An 18,969-nucleotide genomic window follows, 5' to 3' on the forward strand; every position below is an offset into this window, starting at 1 on the left:
CTCACTTGTACTGAGAGCTATCTCCCCTACCCCTGTATTCCCTCACTTGTACTGAGAGCTATCTCCCCTACCCCTGTATTCCCTCACTTGTACTGAGAGCTATCCCCCCTACCCCTGTATTTCCTCACTTGTACTGAGAGCTATCTCCCCTACCCCTGTATTCCCTCACTTGTACTGAGAGCTATCTCCCCTACCCCTGTATTTCCTCACTTGTACTGAGAGCTATCTCCCCTACCCCTGTATTCCCTCACTTGCTAAGAAGCCATCCAGCCCCTTCTTAAAGCTATATAATGTATCAGCCAGTACGACTTTCCGAATATTTAAATGGAACCTCCCTTCTTCTAAACGGAGTGGGTGCCCTCGTGTCCGTTGGAAGGACCTACTGGTAAATAAAGCATTAGAGAGGTTATTATACGATCCCCTTATATATTTATACATAGTTATCATGTCAAAATAAAGGCAAAATAAACCACGTCTTGCTCCAATCCCATTACAAAAGTTGTGAATTTGACTGGTCATAACTACACACACTGGGGACTGCCCATTTGCCCAGAAGGGATTTTGTGGGAGTAACCAAGTTTGACCGGATGCATTGGGTTAATGTTTAGACTTGCTTTATATGTGAGCAATTTTTCATCATACTAAGTGGGCAGGACCCCCTGGGGGTATTTATGTATACAGGACAGATCATTCAATCGGCTGCAGCCTTCCACTAAGCCTTACCGTGGCACAATGGCAGCTTTAACTCTTTTACTGCCAAGCACGTATGGCATACGTGCTGGCAGTAAAAGGGCTTAAACGCCAACGACGTGTCTCATACGTCGTTGGCGTTTAAGCGCTGCCCTCTGCAGCGGCGGCATGTGCCGCCACTGCAGAGGGCTTCTAACAATGACAGCCCCCCTGGGCAATGTGCCAGGGGGGCTGTCATCAGGGTCCTGCGAGCCGATCGCTCGCAGGACCCTCCAGGAAGCAGCAGACGCGATCACATCGCGTCTGCTGCTTCCTGCTTCCTCCCTCTCCCCCAGCGCCGGCCCAAATGAGCAAGGAGCGATCGGGTCTTCAGGAACAGGTAAGGAGTTTTTTTTTCTTGCATTTACACACTTTTACACACTTATACACACATTTACATACATTTATACACACTTACATACATTTACACACACTTACAGCACACATTTTAGCATTTTTTTTTTTTTTTTCATTTTTCACACTTTTATACACTTATTTACACTCATTTACACACTTACACACTATCACACAACTTTTACACATGTACACACATGTATACAGAAACACTTTGGTTTTTTTTTTTTTTGCTTTTTTTTTTTTTTTTTTTTCATTTTACCACTTTGTATTTATTTTCTTTTACCTAAAAACTGTTTATTTTGACAGTGTAACTATTGGATCAGATATTCTGGCCACTAATTACACTGTCATGTAACTTATTTTGTTGTTTAACTGATTTGCACAATTTTTGTGGTTTTATCACATTTTATCCCTATATAAGTGTTCCTGATCTGTTTTTAGCGTAGCTTTGCCAGGTGTAACTTTGGTCTACAAAAATAACTTTACCTATTTTGAATTCATCAGAATGTGTACTTTCCAAAAATATATGGTTTTCTGGGGGTCTCTGTATAGTTAGGGGAAGTTTTGGCACATAATACACTGACAGGGGGCTCTGTGTGCAAAAGCTGAGCTGGCAGGCGAGAAATCCTTATGCGCTATTTTCATTTTGGGTTCAGTACATACCGCAGACTTTGGTATATCTATGCATATTGGGCATCAAACTGTTCAGTAGGCCTCTGGTGTTCCTATTTGGGGTGACTTGCCTTTGTACGCAAGAAATTGTGTGAGATAAATGCGACAAATTGCAACATTTTTAGGCAATTTTCTGAAATGTCATAAAAACCAATAACTTTAGGAAAGCTCTGCAGATTAGTACTTTGGTGTAGAAAGGACTCTTTACCCTTGTTGGATTTGTCAGAATGTGTACTTTCCAAAAATATATGGTTTTGTGGGGGATCTGTATAGTTAGGGGAAGTTTTGGCACATAATACACTGACAGGGGGCTCTGTGTGCAAAAGCTGAGCTGGCAGGCGAGAAATCCTTATGCGCTATTTTCATTTAGGGTTCAGTACATACCGCAGACTTTGGTATATCTATGCATATTGGGCATCAAACTGTTCAGTAGGCCTCTGGTGTTCCTATTTGGGGTGACTTGCCTTTGTACGCAAGAAATTGTGTGAGATAAATGCGACAAATTGCAACATTTTTAGGCGATTTTCTGAAATGTCATAAAAACCAATAACTTTAGGAAAGCTCTGCAGATTGGTACTTTGGTGTAGAAAGGACTCTTTACCCTTGTTGGATTTGTCAGAATGTGTACTTTCCAAAAATATATGGTTTTGTGGGGGATCTGTATAGTTAGGGGAAGTTTTGGCACATAATACACTGACAGGGGGCTCTGTGTGCAAAAGCTGAGCTGGCAGGCGAGAAATCCTTATGCGCTATTTTCATTTAGGGTTCAGTACATACCGCAGACTTTGGTATATCTATGCATATTGGGCATCAAACTGTTCAGTAGACCTCTGGTGTTCCTTTTTGGGGTGATTTGTCTTTATCTGATCTTTATCAAGAAATTGTGAGAGATAAATGCGGCAAATTGCAACATTTTTATGCGATTTTCGAAATGTCATATAAATCTGCAAACTTAGGAAAGCTTTACAGCTTGGTACTTTGTAGCAATAAGAAATATTTACCCATTATAGATTCGGGGGGATGTGTATTTTCCAAAAATATATGGCTTTCTGGGGTGAATGTACTTTTTTTGTAGCATTATCCCACATAAAGGATGTAAATGTGTTGATTTTGCAGGAGCTGAAATGATAGATCATATGGGGGTATGTTCCCATTGGGGCCCCTACATGCCACATACTTAGGTAAACCTATACATATTGGGCATCAAACTGTTCAGTGGACCCCTGGCATTCAAATTTAGGGTGTTTTATCTTGGTACCTAATGCTATGTGGGAGATAAGATGCTTCAAAGTGGAAGCTTTGAGGGGATTTTTGGAAATGTCATCAAAATTGCTAACTTTAGAAAAGCTGTGCGGCTTGGTACTTTGGAGTAGAAAGACATGGGTACCCATTTTAGATTCGGGGGAATGTGTACTTTCCAAAAATATATGACTTTCTGGGGTGAGCGTACTTTTTACTAGCTTCATCCCACATATAATGATGTAAATGTGTTGATTTTGCAGAAGCTGAAATGACAGAAATGACAGTTCATATGGGGTATGTTCACATTGGGGCCCCTACATGCCACATACTTAGGTAAACCTATACATATTGGGCATCAAACTGTTCAGTGGACCCCAGGCATTCATATTTAGGGTGTTTTATTTGGTTACTTTATGACCTGTAGGAGATAAGATACTATAGACTGTCACTAGAAGCTTTGAAGCGATTTTTAAAAAAAATCACAAATTTTGATAAAAACCAATAACTTTAGGAAAGCATTGCGACTTGATAGTTTGGAGTAGACAGACAGTTGTGCCTATTCTGTATTCCCCAGAATCTGTTCTTTCCAAAAATGTACAATTGTCTGGGATAAACCTTCTGTTAGTGGAATTTTGGCCTTGAAATCCAAAGTATGCAGTTTTTTTGGAGCAGTGCTTTGGGAATTTGGTAGTGTACTGCTGGGAGTTTTTGACCTATACAAGTGAGAAATCTCCATAAAACTATATATATTTGGTATTGGCACGTTCAGGAGACATGGGACTTTCCAAATCAGTTGTATATTCGTGCATAAAATAATTTTTGTTTCTAGTATGTGTGATTATATTATGGAAAATTTGATTTTTTTTGCATTTTTAGACATTTAGAAGCCTATATCTTGTTACAGAATTGGAATTACACAAAAATTCTACCATATTTTGAAAGCTTAGGTTGTTCTGAAAAAAACGATATATTGTTTTCCTTGGTAAACTAAAAGTCCCCCCGAGGAAAGGCCCCTAAAGTGAAACAGTGCAAAATGTTCAAAAACTGTCTGGCAATACAAGTTCCGCTTTGACCAAAATGGCTGGCAGTAAAAGGGTTAAAGCAAAATGAAATAGCCCATCCTATCCCATTGGCAACACATCCTTTCCTCTTACAGTCACACCCAGCCCACATACTCATGATAAACTTTGCATGGAAACATTTATTTTCTCATTCACATTCACTTGGTCATGTAGCAAGTACTAAAATGAACGCCAATGCTGCATGTATTGACTCCATTCATTATAGATACTTGTGTTGAACGTTCCAATTAGCAATGTTAACCCCCCCCCAGGTCTAACCCATCCCAGCTAATATCACTAGCAGTCAGTATGTGCTGGATCACTGATTGGGTTTTTAACTTCTGGATTAATCCTGCTAGTCAGTCTGAAAATAATCCTTGAGACATAAAAGCAGCTCAAGGATTTATTTAGTAGGTTTATTTTTATTGAGAAAGAAAAGTAATGTACATAAAATTCATAGAATGTGATTCATTATTTACATTAAAGGAACATGAAAGTGTCTTCCTCTAGGTTTCCAAGAGGAAAGTCTCTGTAGAAAGTCCTTCTGTAGGTCCAAACATAGTTCTTTTGTCTGAATGACTCTTGTGAGGTTCCTCAGTAGTTAGAAGTGTCCCTGCCCATTTGCGCTTGGGGCAGCCTTGTTGTTAACTAAAAACAGACATGATGTCTTTAATTAAGTGATTCTATGGGTCAGTTCTCATTCTCTTGTTCTCTGGTTCCTGGATCTTTATAAAGTCTCCTCCGCATTTGCGCTTGTGCGCCTTGGTGCCCGGAGTCCTGTTCATAAGCCGCTTCACGACTTGTTGACAGGGGCCATTGCATTTCCACCAGTGGCGCTTCAGTGACTCGTATTCCTGAATGAAATCGTGATGGATCTATAAAATAACAGGAGAAATATCATGGAACCTGACACATACTTTATATCAAACTTAATGGTACAATACAATTTTGTATATGTGTATGTATATACTGTATATATAAAACTACTTACTGTAATATTTGCGCCACTTTCTCTATTGATTCGCTTCATGTGATACTGAAAGGTTGCGCCATGCTCAAGGTCATGCGTTCCTCTGAGTCGCTGGTAGTAGTGGATCATTTCATGCAGGAGCGTCTGTAGGGTGAGAAACAGCCCCAATGTTACTTGTTCTGCCTTCATGTATAGAAAATACATCACATCTTTGCAGGCAAACCCATGTCTTTTCATAGATATTACATGCACATATCTGATTCCATAAGCAAACAAGATTTTTTTCTAATAATTCATTTTGTGGCATCAGGTGAGGACAAAAGGAATGAGTAGTGTACCAACCAGATGCCACAACAGTCTGACAATACAAAACAGGGTTTATTAATAGGGCCCAAACTATATCTGCCATTCCATTTGGACCCAAGATAAAAGATTAGTTCCCTATCTCCTTTTAACTGTTTTTGACTATTATATCTATTATACAAAGAGAAGACTTACTTGCACTGTATCTTTCCTTGCCCGTAAATCAAGGAGAGGTTTGTTCAGGTGAATTTTGCATATTCCAGTTTTATCATCATTTATGAAAACGCCCGTATCGCTGGAAAACATAATGCAGATTTGAGATGTGTCTGTGCTGAATAAACTCTACTCTATTTATATTATTTATCAAAATGAAATAGTCCATCCTATCCCATTGGCAACACATCCTTTCCTCTTACAGTCACACCCAGCCCACATACTCATGATAAACTTTACATGGAAACATTTATTTTCTCATTCACATTCACTTGGTCATGTAGCAAGTACTAAAATAAACGCCAATGCTGCATGTATTGACTCCATTCATTATAGATACTTGTGTTGAAAGTTCCAATTAGCAATGTTAACCCCCTCCCCCCCAGGTCTAACCCATCCCAGCTAATATCACTAGCAGTCAGTATGTGCTGGATCACTGATTGGGTTTTTAACTTCTAGATTAATCCTGCTAGTCAGTCTGAAAATAATCCTTGAGACATAAAAGCATAGAATGTAATTCATTATTTACATCAAAGGAACATGAAAGTGTCTTCCTCTAGGTTTCCAAGAAGAAAGTCTCTGTAGAAAGTGCTTCTGTAGGTCCAAACATAGTTCTTTTGTCTGAATGACTCTTGTGAGGTTCCTCAGTAGTTAGAAGTGTCCCTGCCCATTTGCGCTTGGGGCAGCCTTGTTGTTACCTAAAAACTGACAGGATGTCTTTAATTAAGTGATTCTATGGGTCAGTTCTCATTCTCTTGTTCTCTGGTTCCTGGATCTTTATAAAGTCTCCTCCGCATTTGCGCTTGTGCGCCTTGGTGCCCGGAGTCCTGTTCATAAGCCGCTTCACGACTTGTTGACAGGGGCCATTGCATTTCCACCAGTGGCGCTTCAGTGACTCGTATTCTTGAATGAAATCGTGATAGATCTATAAAATAACAGGAGAAATATCATGGAACCTGACACATACTTTATATCAAACTTAATGGTACAATACAATTTTGTATATGTGTTTGTATATACTGTATATATATATATATATATATATATATATATATATATATATATAAAACTACTTACTGTAATATTTGCGCCACTTTCTCTATTGATTCGCTTCATGTGATACTGAAAGGTTGCGCCATGCTCAAGGTCATGCGTTCCTCTGAGTCGCTGGTAGTAGTGGATCATTTCATGCAGGAGCGTCTGTAGGGTAAGAAACAGCCCCAATGTTACTTGTTCTGCCTTCATGTATAGAAAATGCATCACATCTTTGCAGGCAAACCCATGTCTATTCATAGATATTACATGCACATATCTGATTTCATAAGCAAACAAGATTTTTTTCTAATAATTAATTTTGTGGCATCAGGTGAGGACAAAAGGAATGAGTAGTGTACCAACCAGATGCCACAACAGTCTGACAATATAAAACAGGATTTATTAATAGGGCCCAAACTATATCTGCCATTCCATTTGGACCCAAGATAAAAGATTAGTTCCCTATCTCCTTTTAACTGATTTTGACTATTATATCTATTATACAAAGAGAAGACTTACTTGCACTGTATCTTTCCTTGCCCGTAAATCAAGGAGAGGTTTGTTCAGGTGAATTTTGCATATTCCAGTTTTATCATCATGTATGAAAACGCCCGTATCGCTGGAAAACATAATGCAGATTTGAGATGTGTCTGTGCTGAATAAACTCTACTCTATTTATATTATTTATCAATAGAGCAATTAATATTATGTATGTATATCTTTATTTATAAAGTGCTGCTTATGTACGCAGCGCTGTAAAGTAGAATACATTAATACAAAGAGGGGGTTATTAAGATTATAATAGATAAATACAAAGTATAACAATAAATACAGATAAATACAAGATAAATACAGTTGCAATTAGTTTAGAGTCAAAGACACAAGAGGATGGAGGTCCCTGCCCCATAGAGCTTACAATCTATATATATTGCTCTATTAATAATATAATAATAATAATGTAAATTTCCCCCCAAGGTCTATTAACAACAAACCCCATTAGTTCCTGACTTACATGCATAACCTGTTACTCCATTTAAGTTCTATTGGCGGCAACTGTCCACCAAAGAATTTCGCATTAAACTCTTCAAATAGGACGTGGATATCGGGTTTGGGGTCCAGCACCTCCCAATATGGATCCACAACCGACAGATCAGTCTGAAAAGACAGATCAGTCTGACAGGCCACAGAATGTTTTTCATGAGCCCAAGAAGTGAAATTTTCATTAGATTGATTATTGAAAGAAAGATCAGGAGAATTTGGTGCGGTATAGTACTCCGAGGAGCTATCCGATGTTGATAAAAATAAGCCCATCCTCCTTCTCTAACCTCCTCTTACGCAGTTGTTTACCAACTGTGGCCAGTTTGAGCGCACTGCAAGCAGTGTTTGTTCTCCCATTGTGATGTCATAGTGATGTCATGGGACTGTTGTTTACAGGCTGTGAGTGCTGGAGGTGCCCATTGTGACATCACACTCACTGCACAACATGTAGGCCCTAAAGGAAAAGTGCATCTAAAATCCAGCTTTGAGGCTTTCTTTACTATTTATTGGTGCAGCTAAAATGGCCAATCGATTTCTGTACATAAAATACCCGCCCATAGGGATACTATGTACGTACATTTTGCGCTACTGTGCAGCTTCTGCCATTTCACTGGAATTCATCAAAATCTTTGCAATGAATAAAAAGATTTGGCAAACAGCAGTTATTTTTAAACTGTTTGCTCTGTGTTAGTAAATGAGCCTTTAGTGTGTTACAAAGGAAAATATTACAATGAATTCTGACTTTTTTTAGTTTATTTTTTATGCCTTTTTCCAACCCTCCGTTTAAAATTTTCCCCTATTAATAGGTTCATTGGTCCAACCAATCAGGCACTAGTATTTAAATCTTGATTTAGGTGACAGGTTACATTTTAATTGACTTTCAACCAGGGATGGGAACCTAAATCCATGTGTTTGTACACTACAAATATTCAGTGCTCAATACTAAGACATCTGATTGAGTCTTACACCCCCGTATTAAAGGGGAACAGCTTATTAATGTATGGCCCTTCCTGGCGGAGGGGGCTATTCAGTAGGAAATTTTCAGTTTCTTTAGCATAAATATTAAATGAGAACCTGACCAGTGTACTTATGGGAATGTTACAGTTTTAAACCACACACATAGTAACATAGTAAGTTAGGTTGAAAAAAAAGACGTACGTCCATCACATTCAACCATAATGCCTATATATAACCTGCCTAACTGCTAGTTGATCCAGAGGAAGGCAATTGGACCAGTCCCTGGATCAACTTGTACTAAGAGCTCCCATAACCCTGTATTCCCTCACTTGTACTGAGAGCTATCTCCCCTACCCCTGTATTCCCTCACTTGTACTGAGAGCTATCTCCCATACCCCTGTATTCCCTCACTTGTACTGAGAGCTATCTCCCATACCCCTGTATTCCCTCACTTGTACTGAGAGCTATCTCCCCTACCCCTGTATTCCCTCACTTGTACTGAGAGCTATCTCCCATACCCCTGTATTCCCTCACTTGTACTGAGAGCTATCTCCCATACCCCTGTATTCCCTCACTTGTACTGAGAGCTATCTCCCCTACCCCTGTATTCCCTCACTTGTACTGAGAGCTATCCCCCCTACCCCTGTATTCCCTCACTTGTACTGAGAGCTATCTCCCCTACCCCTGTATTTCCTCACTTGCTAAGAAGCCATCCAGCCCCTTCTTAAAGCTATATAATGTATCAGCCAGTACGACTTTCCGAATATTTAAATGGAACCTCCCTTCTTCTAAACGGAGTGGGTGCCCTTGTGTCCGTTGGAAGGACCTAATGATAAATAAAACATTAGAAAGGTTATTATATGATCCCCTTATATATTTATACATAGTTATCATGTCACCTCTTAAGCGCCTCTTCTCCAGTGTAAACAGACCCAACTTGGCCAGTCTTTCTTCATAACTGAGACTTTCCCTACCCTTTACCAGCTTAGTTGCCCCTCTCTGGACCCTCTGTATAAAAACTTGTATAGAAGGATTAAAGGACAAGAAAAGCTAAATACAGTCAGGCACCAGTTCAGTCAGTGGCTCATAACATGTTTCTCACCAAACCCTTTGTTGTTGCCTCAATGCAAGGGCTCATTTTTAAATTCCTGGCTTGAGACACATTTTGGAGGTATAAAGACCCACGTCTACCATGTAGCCAACCACAGCATTTATTTGACAACCCACAGGAGCTTTTCTCATGTTTGTGTGGCTTCCCAACACTTTTTACATTTGAATGTGACTCACGGTAAAAACCCTGGGGACCCCTGATCTAGGATGTCTGGGAGCCAGAAGATGGCAGTCATTTGCCCTATGGAAAACCACACTAGACTGGTGCAATTTTTGCAGATAAGTAATTAAAATCACTGAAGCAGAGGGGTAAGTGCCTAATAACCAGTCACCCCCAGCATATTTAGCTGTTCTTGGTCTTTAAAGTTTGATCATTTTGGGCTGTGTTTGTTCTTTATGGGTTCAGACATAAATACAAGCTGTGTCCCCTGAGCATAATAAGAAAAATTCAGCCATTTTTAGTGTAAAGCACTTGCGTTAAACAATTGGCATAAGTGATATTTAATCAGTTCAGGGTCGGACTGGGCCGCCGGGACACCGGGAGAAGTCCCGGTGGGCCCCGGCGGCCCAGATCCATCCCTTGCCGGCGCTCCCCCTGCCCGGCTGCTCCTCCCGACGCGTTAAATTACACGTGCTCGGGGGAGGACGTCGAGTGGAGGGCCCTGCGAGGGGGGTTAGGGGGCCCCCTGCTAGGGGGGGGGAATTAGGGGACGTGGCCGGAGGGGGCATCTGCAGGGCCCTGGGGCAGGAGCCCCGGTGGGCCCTTCACCCCCCAGTCCGACCCTGAATCAGTTTATCCCTATAGAATATTAACGTGTGAACTATACCGTATTTAGACCTCCAAACCGTAACAACAAAATGTGTGAAAAAAAGAATTATGCAACATATTCATTTTGTTCTTTTATTAAGAACTTTTCATGGCCGAGGGGCATGTCATTTTCCAAGCAGGGGGTATTTTATATGAAAATAAGTTGAATGAAGGCTGAAATTAAAAAACAGGGATTATCTACAAACAGGGCACCTGAGATGCATAACTTGTTGGAAGATCCTGGGCACATGTGGGGTGTCCGTCCCGTGTCCCACTGAGATGAATAAGCCATATTAATGGTAAAATCCCAAAATGAAATAAATGATAGATTGAACAAATGGTCACAGCATTGTTATATGTAATCTATTTACTTTAGGGACAGCCCTAACTAACTAGGGGTCTTTTCAGCTTTAAACCAGGAAAAGTAATAAATATCATTTTGTTGAAAGCTGAAGCTAGAGGACAGTAGGTCTCTGAGAAATATTGCACTTAAATATTGAATTAAACTTGGTGAAAGACTCATTTTCCAGTCTCTTATCTTCCACATGACATTAGGAACACAGAAAGTATCATAGATATGAATGCCAAGTGAATAGTTTGATGCCCATATGCTCAACTTTACCCAACGATGCAGCAGGCAGTGACCCAAAAATGTACCTTGTTCATATAAATAGTTACAGCTTGTTGCATACACAATAGACTGTCGGCATTTTATGTGCAATAAAAGCCCCTAAAAGGTAAGAAAATCATGTTGCAAAAGCCATAACCATGAGTTGACCTAAGGTAACCGTGCTACAGGTATGGACCTGTTATCCAGAATGCTCGGGACCCAGGGTATTCCGGATAAGGGATCTTTCTGTAATTTGGATCTCCATAACGTAACTCTGCTAAAAATCCTTTAAATATTGAATAAACCCAATAAGCTTGTTTTGCCTCCAATAAGGGGTAATTATATCTTAGTTGGGATCAAGTACAGGTACTGTTTTATTATTACAGAGAAAAGGGAATCATTTAACCATTAAATAAACCCAATAGGGCTGTTCTGCCCCCAATAAGGGGTAATTATATCTTATATGGGATCAAGTACAGGTACTGTTTTATTATTACAGAGAAAAGGGAATCATTTAACCATGAAATAAACCCAATAGGGCTGTTCTGCCCCCAATAAGGGGTAATTATATCTTAGTTGGGATCAAGTACAGGTACTGTTTTATTATTACAGAGAAAAGGGAATCATTTAACCATGAAATAAACCCAATAGGGCTGTTCTGCCCCCAATAAGGGGTAATTATATCTTAGTTGGGATCAAGTACAAGGTAATGTTTTATTATTACAGAGAAAAGGGAATCATTTAACCATTAAATAAACCCAATAGGGCTGTTCTGCCCCCAATAAGGATTATTTATATCTTAGTTGGGATCAAGTACAGGTACTGTTTTATTATTACAGAGAAAAGGGAAATCATTTTTAAAAATTCAAATTATTTGCTTATAATGGAGTCTATGGGAGATGGCTTTTCCGTAATTCAGAACTTTCTGGATAACAGGTTTCCGTATAAGGGATCCCATACCTGTATTAGGAAAGTGCTCATCCTGACATATTCAAAATGGCAAACTAAACAGTTGTGGGATGAATTAGAACCCTAACTGTGAGCCGGGACTGAACCTTATTTTGCCACCTATTTTTTCCTGTCATACTGGCCTTTGGTTCGGGGGAGTATGGGGGCCCCATACGGGATTATTCGCTCCTGGCATCTTTGTATTTTATATATAAATATCTTTGTTCTGTGAGTTTGCAAAACCCCACCACAAAAAGAGTGTATGGTCAGGCTTAAGAAATATGTGTGTGTCACTTTGGTGCAGGCAAAAAATGCTAGAGGGCCAATGTGTGGCCCGGCCTTCCTATGTTTTTAACCTACTTTCCTATTAATAACATTGGCATCAACCATCATTTCTACTGGCTGGGCTGGGAAAATACCGGCCAGGGGGCAACCCTATGTACAGCGTCGGGCTGGGAACCCAGGGGCCCACCAGAAAACCTTAAACCCTAGGCCGGCTTTCCAAACTATTTTTCCTCCCTTTCCTCACTCAACCTCTTTATTTTCCTAGTTTCTTTTATTTACATGCTAGCATCTATTCTTCCATCTATTTCTACTCTTCCTTCCCATTCAGAAATAGGGAATGACCATGAAACAGGCCAAATGGTCAGGAGCAGGAGGGCCCACTGACACCTGGGCCCACCGGGAGTTTTCCTGGTATCCTGGTGGGCCAGTCCGACACATTAACTTTTAGTATGTTATAAAGTGTCATATTCCTAGCAACTGGTGTTCATTGTTTATTTGCCTTCCACTTCTACATCTTTCCAGCTTTCAAATAGGGGTCACTGACCCCGGCTGCCAAAAACTATTGCTCTGTGAGCTTACAATGTTATTATTGTTATTACTTTGTATTACTTATCTTTCTATTCAATCTCCCTCCTTTTAATATTCCAGGCTCTCATTGAACCCACTGCCTGGTTTCTAAGGTAAGACCCTAGTAACCAGATAGCTGCTGAAATTCCAAATTGAAGAGTAGATTAAAAAAAAAAGCTAAATAACTGAAAACAACAACAACAACAAAATGAAAACCAATTGCAAATTGTCTCTAATATCAGTGTCTATATCATACTAAAAGTTAATGTTAAGGTGAACGACCCCTTTATCTGCCCGTTTATGGGGACCCCCGACAGGCCTGCTCAACCGATATCCTGATGAAAATTGGCAGGTTTGACTTTCTCCCAATATTCCTACCTAAGGTGGGTGATATTGAGCTAAGTTTATTATTTGGCCCCAGGGCCAAAAGATCAAATTAGAGTCACAGCTTGTTCATGATGTCACCAAACATGGCTACCTACCCAAGGAGCTCTCTCCTTGTTACAAGCATTTTATTGCGCCTAACAGTCTTGTTTCCCCCAACCACACCGGGCTTTATCAGCCTACTCTGGTGAGGGGAACAGTTTTCCTCTGATAGGTTCCCCTTTAAGGTTCAGCCCCTCAATGCTCTAAAGGGTGCAACTGTGCAACTCCTTACTGCTCCAGCATTTGTGCTGCCCCATAATATATAAACATGTATGTATGTATGTATAACTTACATAAAAAGCACCACAAGGGTACGCAGCGCTGTACAATCTTACAATATACAGAATTACACACAGGGAGGACAAGTGTTATAATAAATACAATAAATAAGTATAAATACACAGGGAGTAAGGTATGAGACACAGTAGGAAGGAGGTCCCTGCCCGTAGAGCTTACAGACTGAGTGGATAGTGAATATCTGTCATATATTGTCTTTTTGTTCGCTTACTGCAGTGCTACCTGTACCCAGCAGATGGCACTGCATATCTATTCTTTATAGGCTACACTTGCCCTTTATCAATAGACCTGCAGCCCTCAGGCAGCCTTGCTAGGGATGATGGGAGCTATGTATGTATGTATATCTTTATTTATAAAGCGCTACTTATGTACGCAGCGCTGTACAGTAGCTATAGGAATAGAGTTTTTATTCATGTGCTGTTTCAGCACCAAGGCCGTCATCCCTCAATTCATCATTAATAGGAAACTGGGAAGTATCTGTGTGTGGGGGAAACACTGGCAGGGATCACACAAGGAACAGCATAAAGGAGTTGGAATAAGGCCCCAGGGGGCATGGCTTTTCCATTGCTGATAATTATGTCAAAGCAAAAGGTTAGATTTCAGTTAAAGGAGAAGGAAAGGCTAATAAAGAGTTAATCTCAAGCTGCAGGCATACCCTCAGTTCTCTCAATAGTGCCTTTAAGTCTCCCCATATTTCTCCCGTTCAGATGATCAGAAGCCTCATAGGAAAAAAAAACGCTGAGCTCTGTTATGAAAGTTCCCATAATGCCTCACCCCTGTACATGCTCAGTTTGTAAGACTATGGCTCAGATTGGCTCAGATCCACATTCCTAAGGGGGGGAGTTCTTAGTATTCTTGAGAGAGGAGAGAGCTGCGTGTCTCTGGCAGAGGAAAACAGACACAACAAATCTTTTGACAGAGAACTCAGTGCAGCATTACTGTGAGTGCTTATGGCTGTATTTACATAGACCTTTCTTATAAAGCTTACTTAGTTTTTACCTTTCCTTCTCCTTTAAAACATTAATATTTTTGTGACATAACCCAGATACCCAGGGGGTATTTTATACAAAGATTTCAAATGGTCATGTGACCTGATAGCATTAAGCATGTATTCTAACCGATGACATCACTGAACACTATTTATAAGGATGTATTTTACAGGGCATCCATGGCTCTTGCGCATTTAAAACCAAACATTGGACAGACCCCTTGATAACAGAGAGTAGGGCACGCTGAGTGCTGAATGCCAGTACAGGTATAGGACCTGTTATCCAGAATGCTCGGAACCAAGGGTATTCTGGATAAGGGGTCTTTCCGTAATTTGGATCTCCATACCTTACGTTTACTAAAAAATCAGTAAAACATTAAATAAACCCAATAGGGCTGTTCTGCCCCCAATAAGGGGTAATTATATCTTAGTTGGGATCAAGTACAGGTACTGTTTTATTATTACAGAGAAAAGGGAATCATTTAACCATTAAATAAACCCAATAGGGCTGTTCTGCCCCCAATAAGGGGTAATTATATCTTAGTTGGGATCAAGTACAGGTACTGTTTTATTATTACAGAGAAAAGGGAATCATTTAACCATTAAATAAACCCAATAGGGCTGTTCTGCCCCCAATAAGGGGTAATTATATCTTAGTTGGGATCAAGTACAGGTACTGTTTTATAAATACAGAGAAATGGGAATCATTTAACCATTAAATAAACCCAATAGGGCTGTTCTGCCCCAATAAGGGGTAATTATATCTTAGTTGGGATCAAGTACAGGTACTGTTTTATTATTACAGAGAAAAGGGAATCATTTAACCATTAAATAAACCCAATAGGGCTGTTCCGTCCCCAATAAGGGGTAATTATATCTTAGTTGGGATCAAGTACAGGTACTGTTTTATTATTACAGAGAAAAGGGAATCATTTAACCATTGAATAACCCCAATAGGGCTGTTCTGCCCCCAATAAGGGGTAATTATATCTTAGTTGGGATCAAGTACAGGTACTGTTTTATTATTACAGAGAAAAGGGAATCATTTAACCATTAAATAAACCCAATAGGGCTGTTCTGCCCCAATAAGGGGTAATTATATCTTAGTTGGGATCAAGTACAGGTACTGTTTTATTATTACAGAGAAAAGGGAATCATTTAACCATTAAATAAACCCAATAGGGCTGTTCTGCCCCCAATAAGGGGTAATTATATCTTAGTTGGGATCAAGTACAGGTACTGTTTTATTATTACAGAGAAAAGGGAATCATTTAACCATTAAATAAACCCAATAGGGCTGTTCTGCCCCCAATAAGGGGTAATTATATCTTAGTTGGGATCAAGTACAGGTACTGTTTTATAAATACAGAGAAATGGGAATCATTTAACCATTAAATAAACCCAATAGGGCTGTTCTGCCCCAATAAGGGGTAATTATATCTTAGTTGGGATCAAGTACAGGTACTGTTTTATTATTACAGAGAAAAGGGAATCATTTAACCATTAAATAAACCCAATAGGGCTGTTCCGTCCCCAATAAGGGGTAATTATATCTTAGTTGGGATCAAGTACAGGTACTGTTTTATTATTACAGAGAAAAGGGAATCATTTAACCATTGAATAACCCCAATAGGGCTGTTCTGCCCCCAATAAGGGGTAATTATATCTTAGTTGGGATCAAGTACAGGTACTGTTTTATTATTACAGAGAAAAGGGAATCATTTAACCATTGAATAACCCCAATAGGGCTGTTCTGCCCCCAATAAGGGGTAATTATATCTTAGTTGGGATCAAGTACAGGTACTGTTTTATTATTACAGAGAAAAGGGAATCATTTAACCATTAAATAAACCCAATAGGGCTGTTCTGCCCCAATAAGGGGTAATTATATCTTAGTTGGGATCAAGTACAGGTACTGTTTTATTATTACAGAGAAAAGGGAATCATTTAACCATTAAATAAACCCAATAGGGCTGTTCTGCCCCAATAAGGGGTAATTATATCTTAGTTGGGATCAAGTACAGGTACTGTTTTATTATTACAGAGAAAAAGGAAAGCAATTTTAAAAATCTGAATTAATTGATTAAAATGGAGTCTATGGGAGACAGGCTTTCCGGATAAGGGATCCCATACCTGTAGTAAGTTCCCAGTTAAAGGGCACCTATCCCTCTAATTGGTCCCCCCACCCTGCAATTGCTAGGCTGCCCACAACAGACGGGAGCTCCCGGTGTGGGCAGCCATGTTGTTTGCCACGCATGAGCATAATGTGTCTCCCCAATCACTCATTAGTGTCACAACATGGCTGCCCACACAGAGGCTATATTTTCAATTGTTTCCTCCCACCCGAGTGGAGGCTTTATTAGCTCACACCTCCGATAGGGGAAACTATTTGAGGGTGATAGGCTCCCACGCCCGGCATGGGCAAACCCCATGCATTTATGAGCACGTGCCAGTATACTGGCGCAATAAGGAACCCGCTCACCTCCTTTCACTACTTCCAAGAAACGCCACACCCTGCATACTGTGCTTTATTTAATAGCAGGGAGTGGAGCTTTAGAGAAAATGACATTGTAAAATGTGTGTGGAAAACATCGATATTTGGAATTGACCCCCCCATGGAAGATGGTAGGTTGCGTGCCACTAGGGATGTCAGTTATCCCCTTAACCGGGTGATTTACCTTTAAATTAACCCTTAGTATGTTATAAAATGGCCAATTCTAAGTAGTTTTTGAATTATTCCACTTCTACATCTTTCCAGCTTTCAAATAGGGGGTCACTGACCCCGGCTGCCAAAAAATGACTTGCTTTGCAAGGCTACAGTTTTATCGTTATTTTTTATTCGTTATCTTTCTATTCAGCCCCTCTCCTATTCATATATCAGTCTCTCATCCAAGCCACTCCCTAGTTGCTAAGGTAATTTGAACCCTAGCAACCAGATAGCTGCTGAAATTCCAAACTGGAGAGCTGTTGAACAAAAAGTGAAATAATACTAATAATAAAAAATAAAGACCAATTGCAATTTGGGGCTCTGGGGGAGTTAACCCACAACTCTCATGTCTTGGAATCTATAGGGGGAACTAAAATTGGATACCAAGTGGATCCCTATGTACTTTCCTTAGGCGCTGTGCCTTCCTGGGCGCTGGCCATGGGCGCAGTTATTTTAACTGGCATCTCATGCAAAGTGGCAGAACTTGGATTTAATTAGTTAGATAGTGAGAGAGGCACAGCCCAAATAAAAGAGAAAGCCGTTGAAGGCAAATTGCTATTTATTATCTCATAATAATAACTAAACACGTGTCGTGCCGCGAGCGAATCCGCTTGAGTAAGCAAAATGCCTCAGTAAAGCTGCCCGGATGCCACTAATTTGTTTTTCCATGAAGGTTATAGAAACCCAGATAAGCAGACCCACCCCATAAGTAGGGCCAGGCTTGACCTCAACACGTTGGGCAATAATGATAGAAAGTGTTACTGTCACTAACTTGGCCCACAGTAGCCCCCTCACCTATAGTTGTGTTGGGTTATTGCCCTTGCACTTTCTACCTTCCAGAGTGGCAATGTGTGGGTTCTGGCAAATGCCAGAGGGGCTGCTGTAAGATGCCATAGACCAGGCATTCTCAAACTATGGCCCACAGGCCGGATACGGCCCCCCAAGGAAGCAGGAAGCAGGGGGGAACAGGCCAAAAGTATAATGACGCGGGGGGAAGACTTTAGTCTGGCCCCCCAACAGTCTGAGGGACCATGAAATGGCCCCCTGCTTAAAAAGTTTGAGGACCCTTGCCAGCAGACCCTGCCGTATCCCACAGGCCAGATATGGCCCCCCAAGGTAATTTACCTGGCCCCACTATGATCTGGAGGAAGCAGGGGGAGCGGACCATAGTATGAAGATGCGGGGGGAGGGCTTTAGTCCTGCCCCCCAACAGTCTGAGGGACCATGAATTGGCCCCTTGCTTAAAAAGTTTGAGGACCCTTGCCAGCAGACCCTGCGTATCCCACAGGCCAGATACGGCCCCCCAAGGTAATTTACCTGGCCCCCACTATGATCTGGAGGAAGCAGGGGGGAGCGGACCATAGTATGAAGATGCGGGGGGAGGACTTTAGTCCGGCCCCCTAACAGTCTGAGGGACCATGAATTGGCCCCTTGCTTAAAAAGTTTGAGGACCCTTGCCATAGACAGTCACTATTTAATGGGCTTGTTGGGGGGCTGTTTGGGCCTCTGTGTACTTGGAACACCAGGACCTATTTTGAATCCCAGTCCGGGCCCATTACCATCTGGGCTGTCATCCCTTCTTGGGCCCCCAATAAAACAGCTCTGGTGCCAACCATGGGGTCCTTGCATTTCTCTGCTCCAAATCT

General features: G+C 40.8%; 2 protein-coding genes and 1 long non-coding RNA gene across 7 annotated transcripts in view; 1 reads left to right on the forward strand and 2 right to left on the reverse strand.

The window, feature by feature from the left end:
* Positions 1 to 18,969, forward strand: part of noxo1 (NADPH oxidase organizer 1) — a 45,476-nt gene that overhangs the window by 16,414 nt on the left and 10,093 nt on the right.
* Positions 4,464 to 5,870, reverse strand: LOC116407536. Its single transcript, XR_004220394.1, has 2 exons — positions 5,530 to 5,870; positions 4,464 to 5,175 (listed from the first exon to the last, which is right to left on the reverse strand). It is a non-coding gene; the product is annotated as an uncharacterized LOC116407536 (long non-coding RNA).
* On the reverse strand, positions 6,252 to 7,912 carry LOC116407532 (sprT-like domain-containing protein Spartan). The gene is made up of 4 exons (XM_031892928.1): positions 7,595 to 7,912; positions 7,102 to 7,201; positions 6,625 to 6,747; positions 6,252 to 6,472 (listed from the first exon to the last, which is right to left on the reverse strand). Exons 1-4 carry the CDS (start codon positions 7,891 to 7,893, stop codon positions 6,281 to 6,283), a joined length of 714 nt encoding a protein of 237 aa, XP_031748788.1. The 5' UTR covers positions 7,894 to 7,912; the 3' UTR covers positions 6,252 to 6,280.

The sequence above is a fragment of the Xenopus tropicalis genome, chromosome 9, assembly GCF_000004195.4.
Source record: "Xenopus tropicalis strain Nigerian chromosome 9, UCB_Xtro_10.0, whole genome shotgun sequence".
NCBI classification, from domain to species: Eukaryota; Metazoa; Chordata; class Amphibia; order Anura; family Pipidae; genus Xenopus; species Xenopus tropicalis.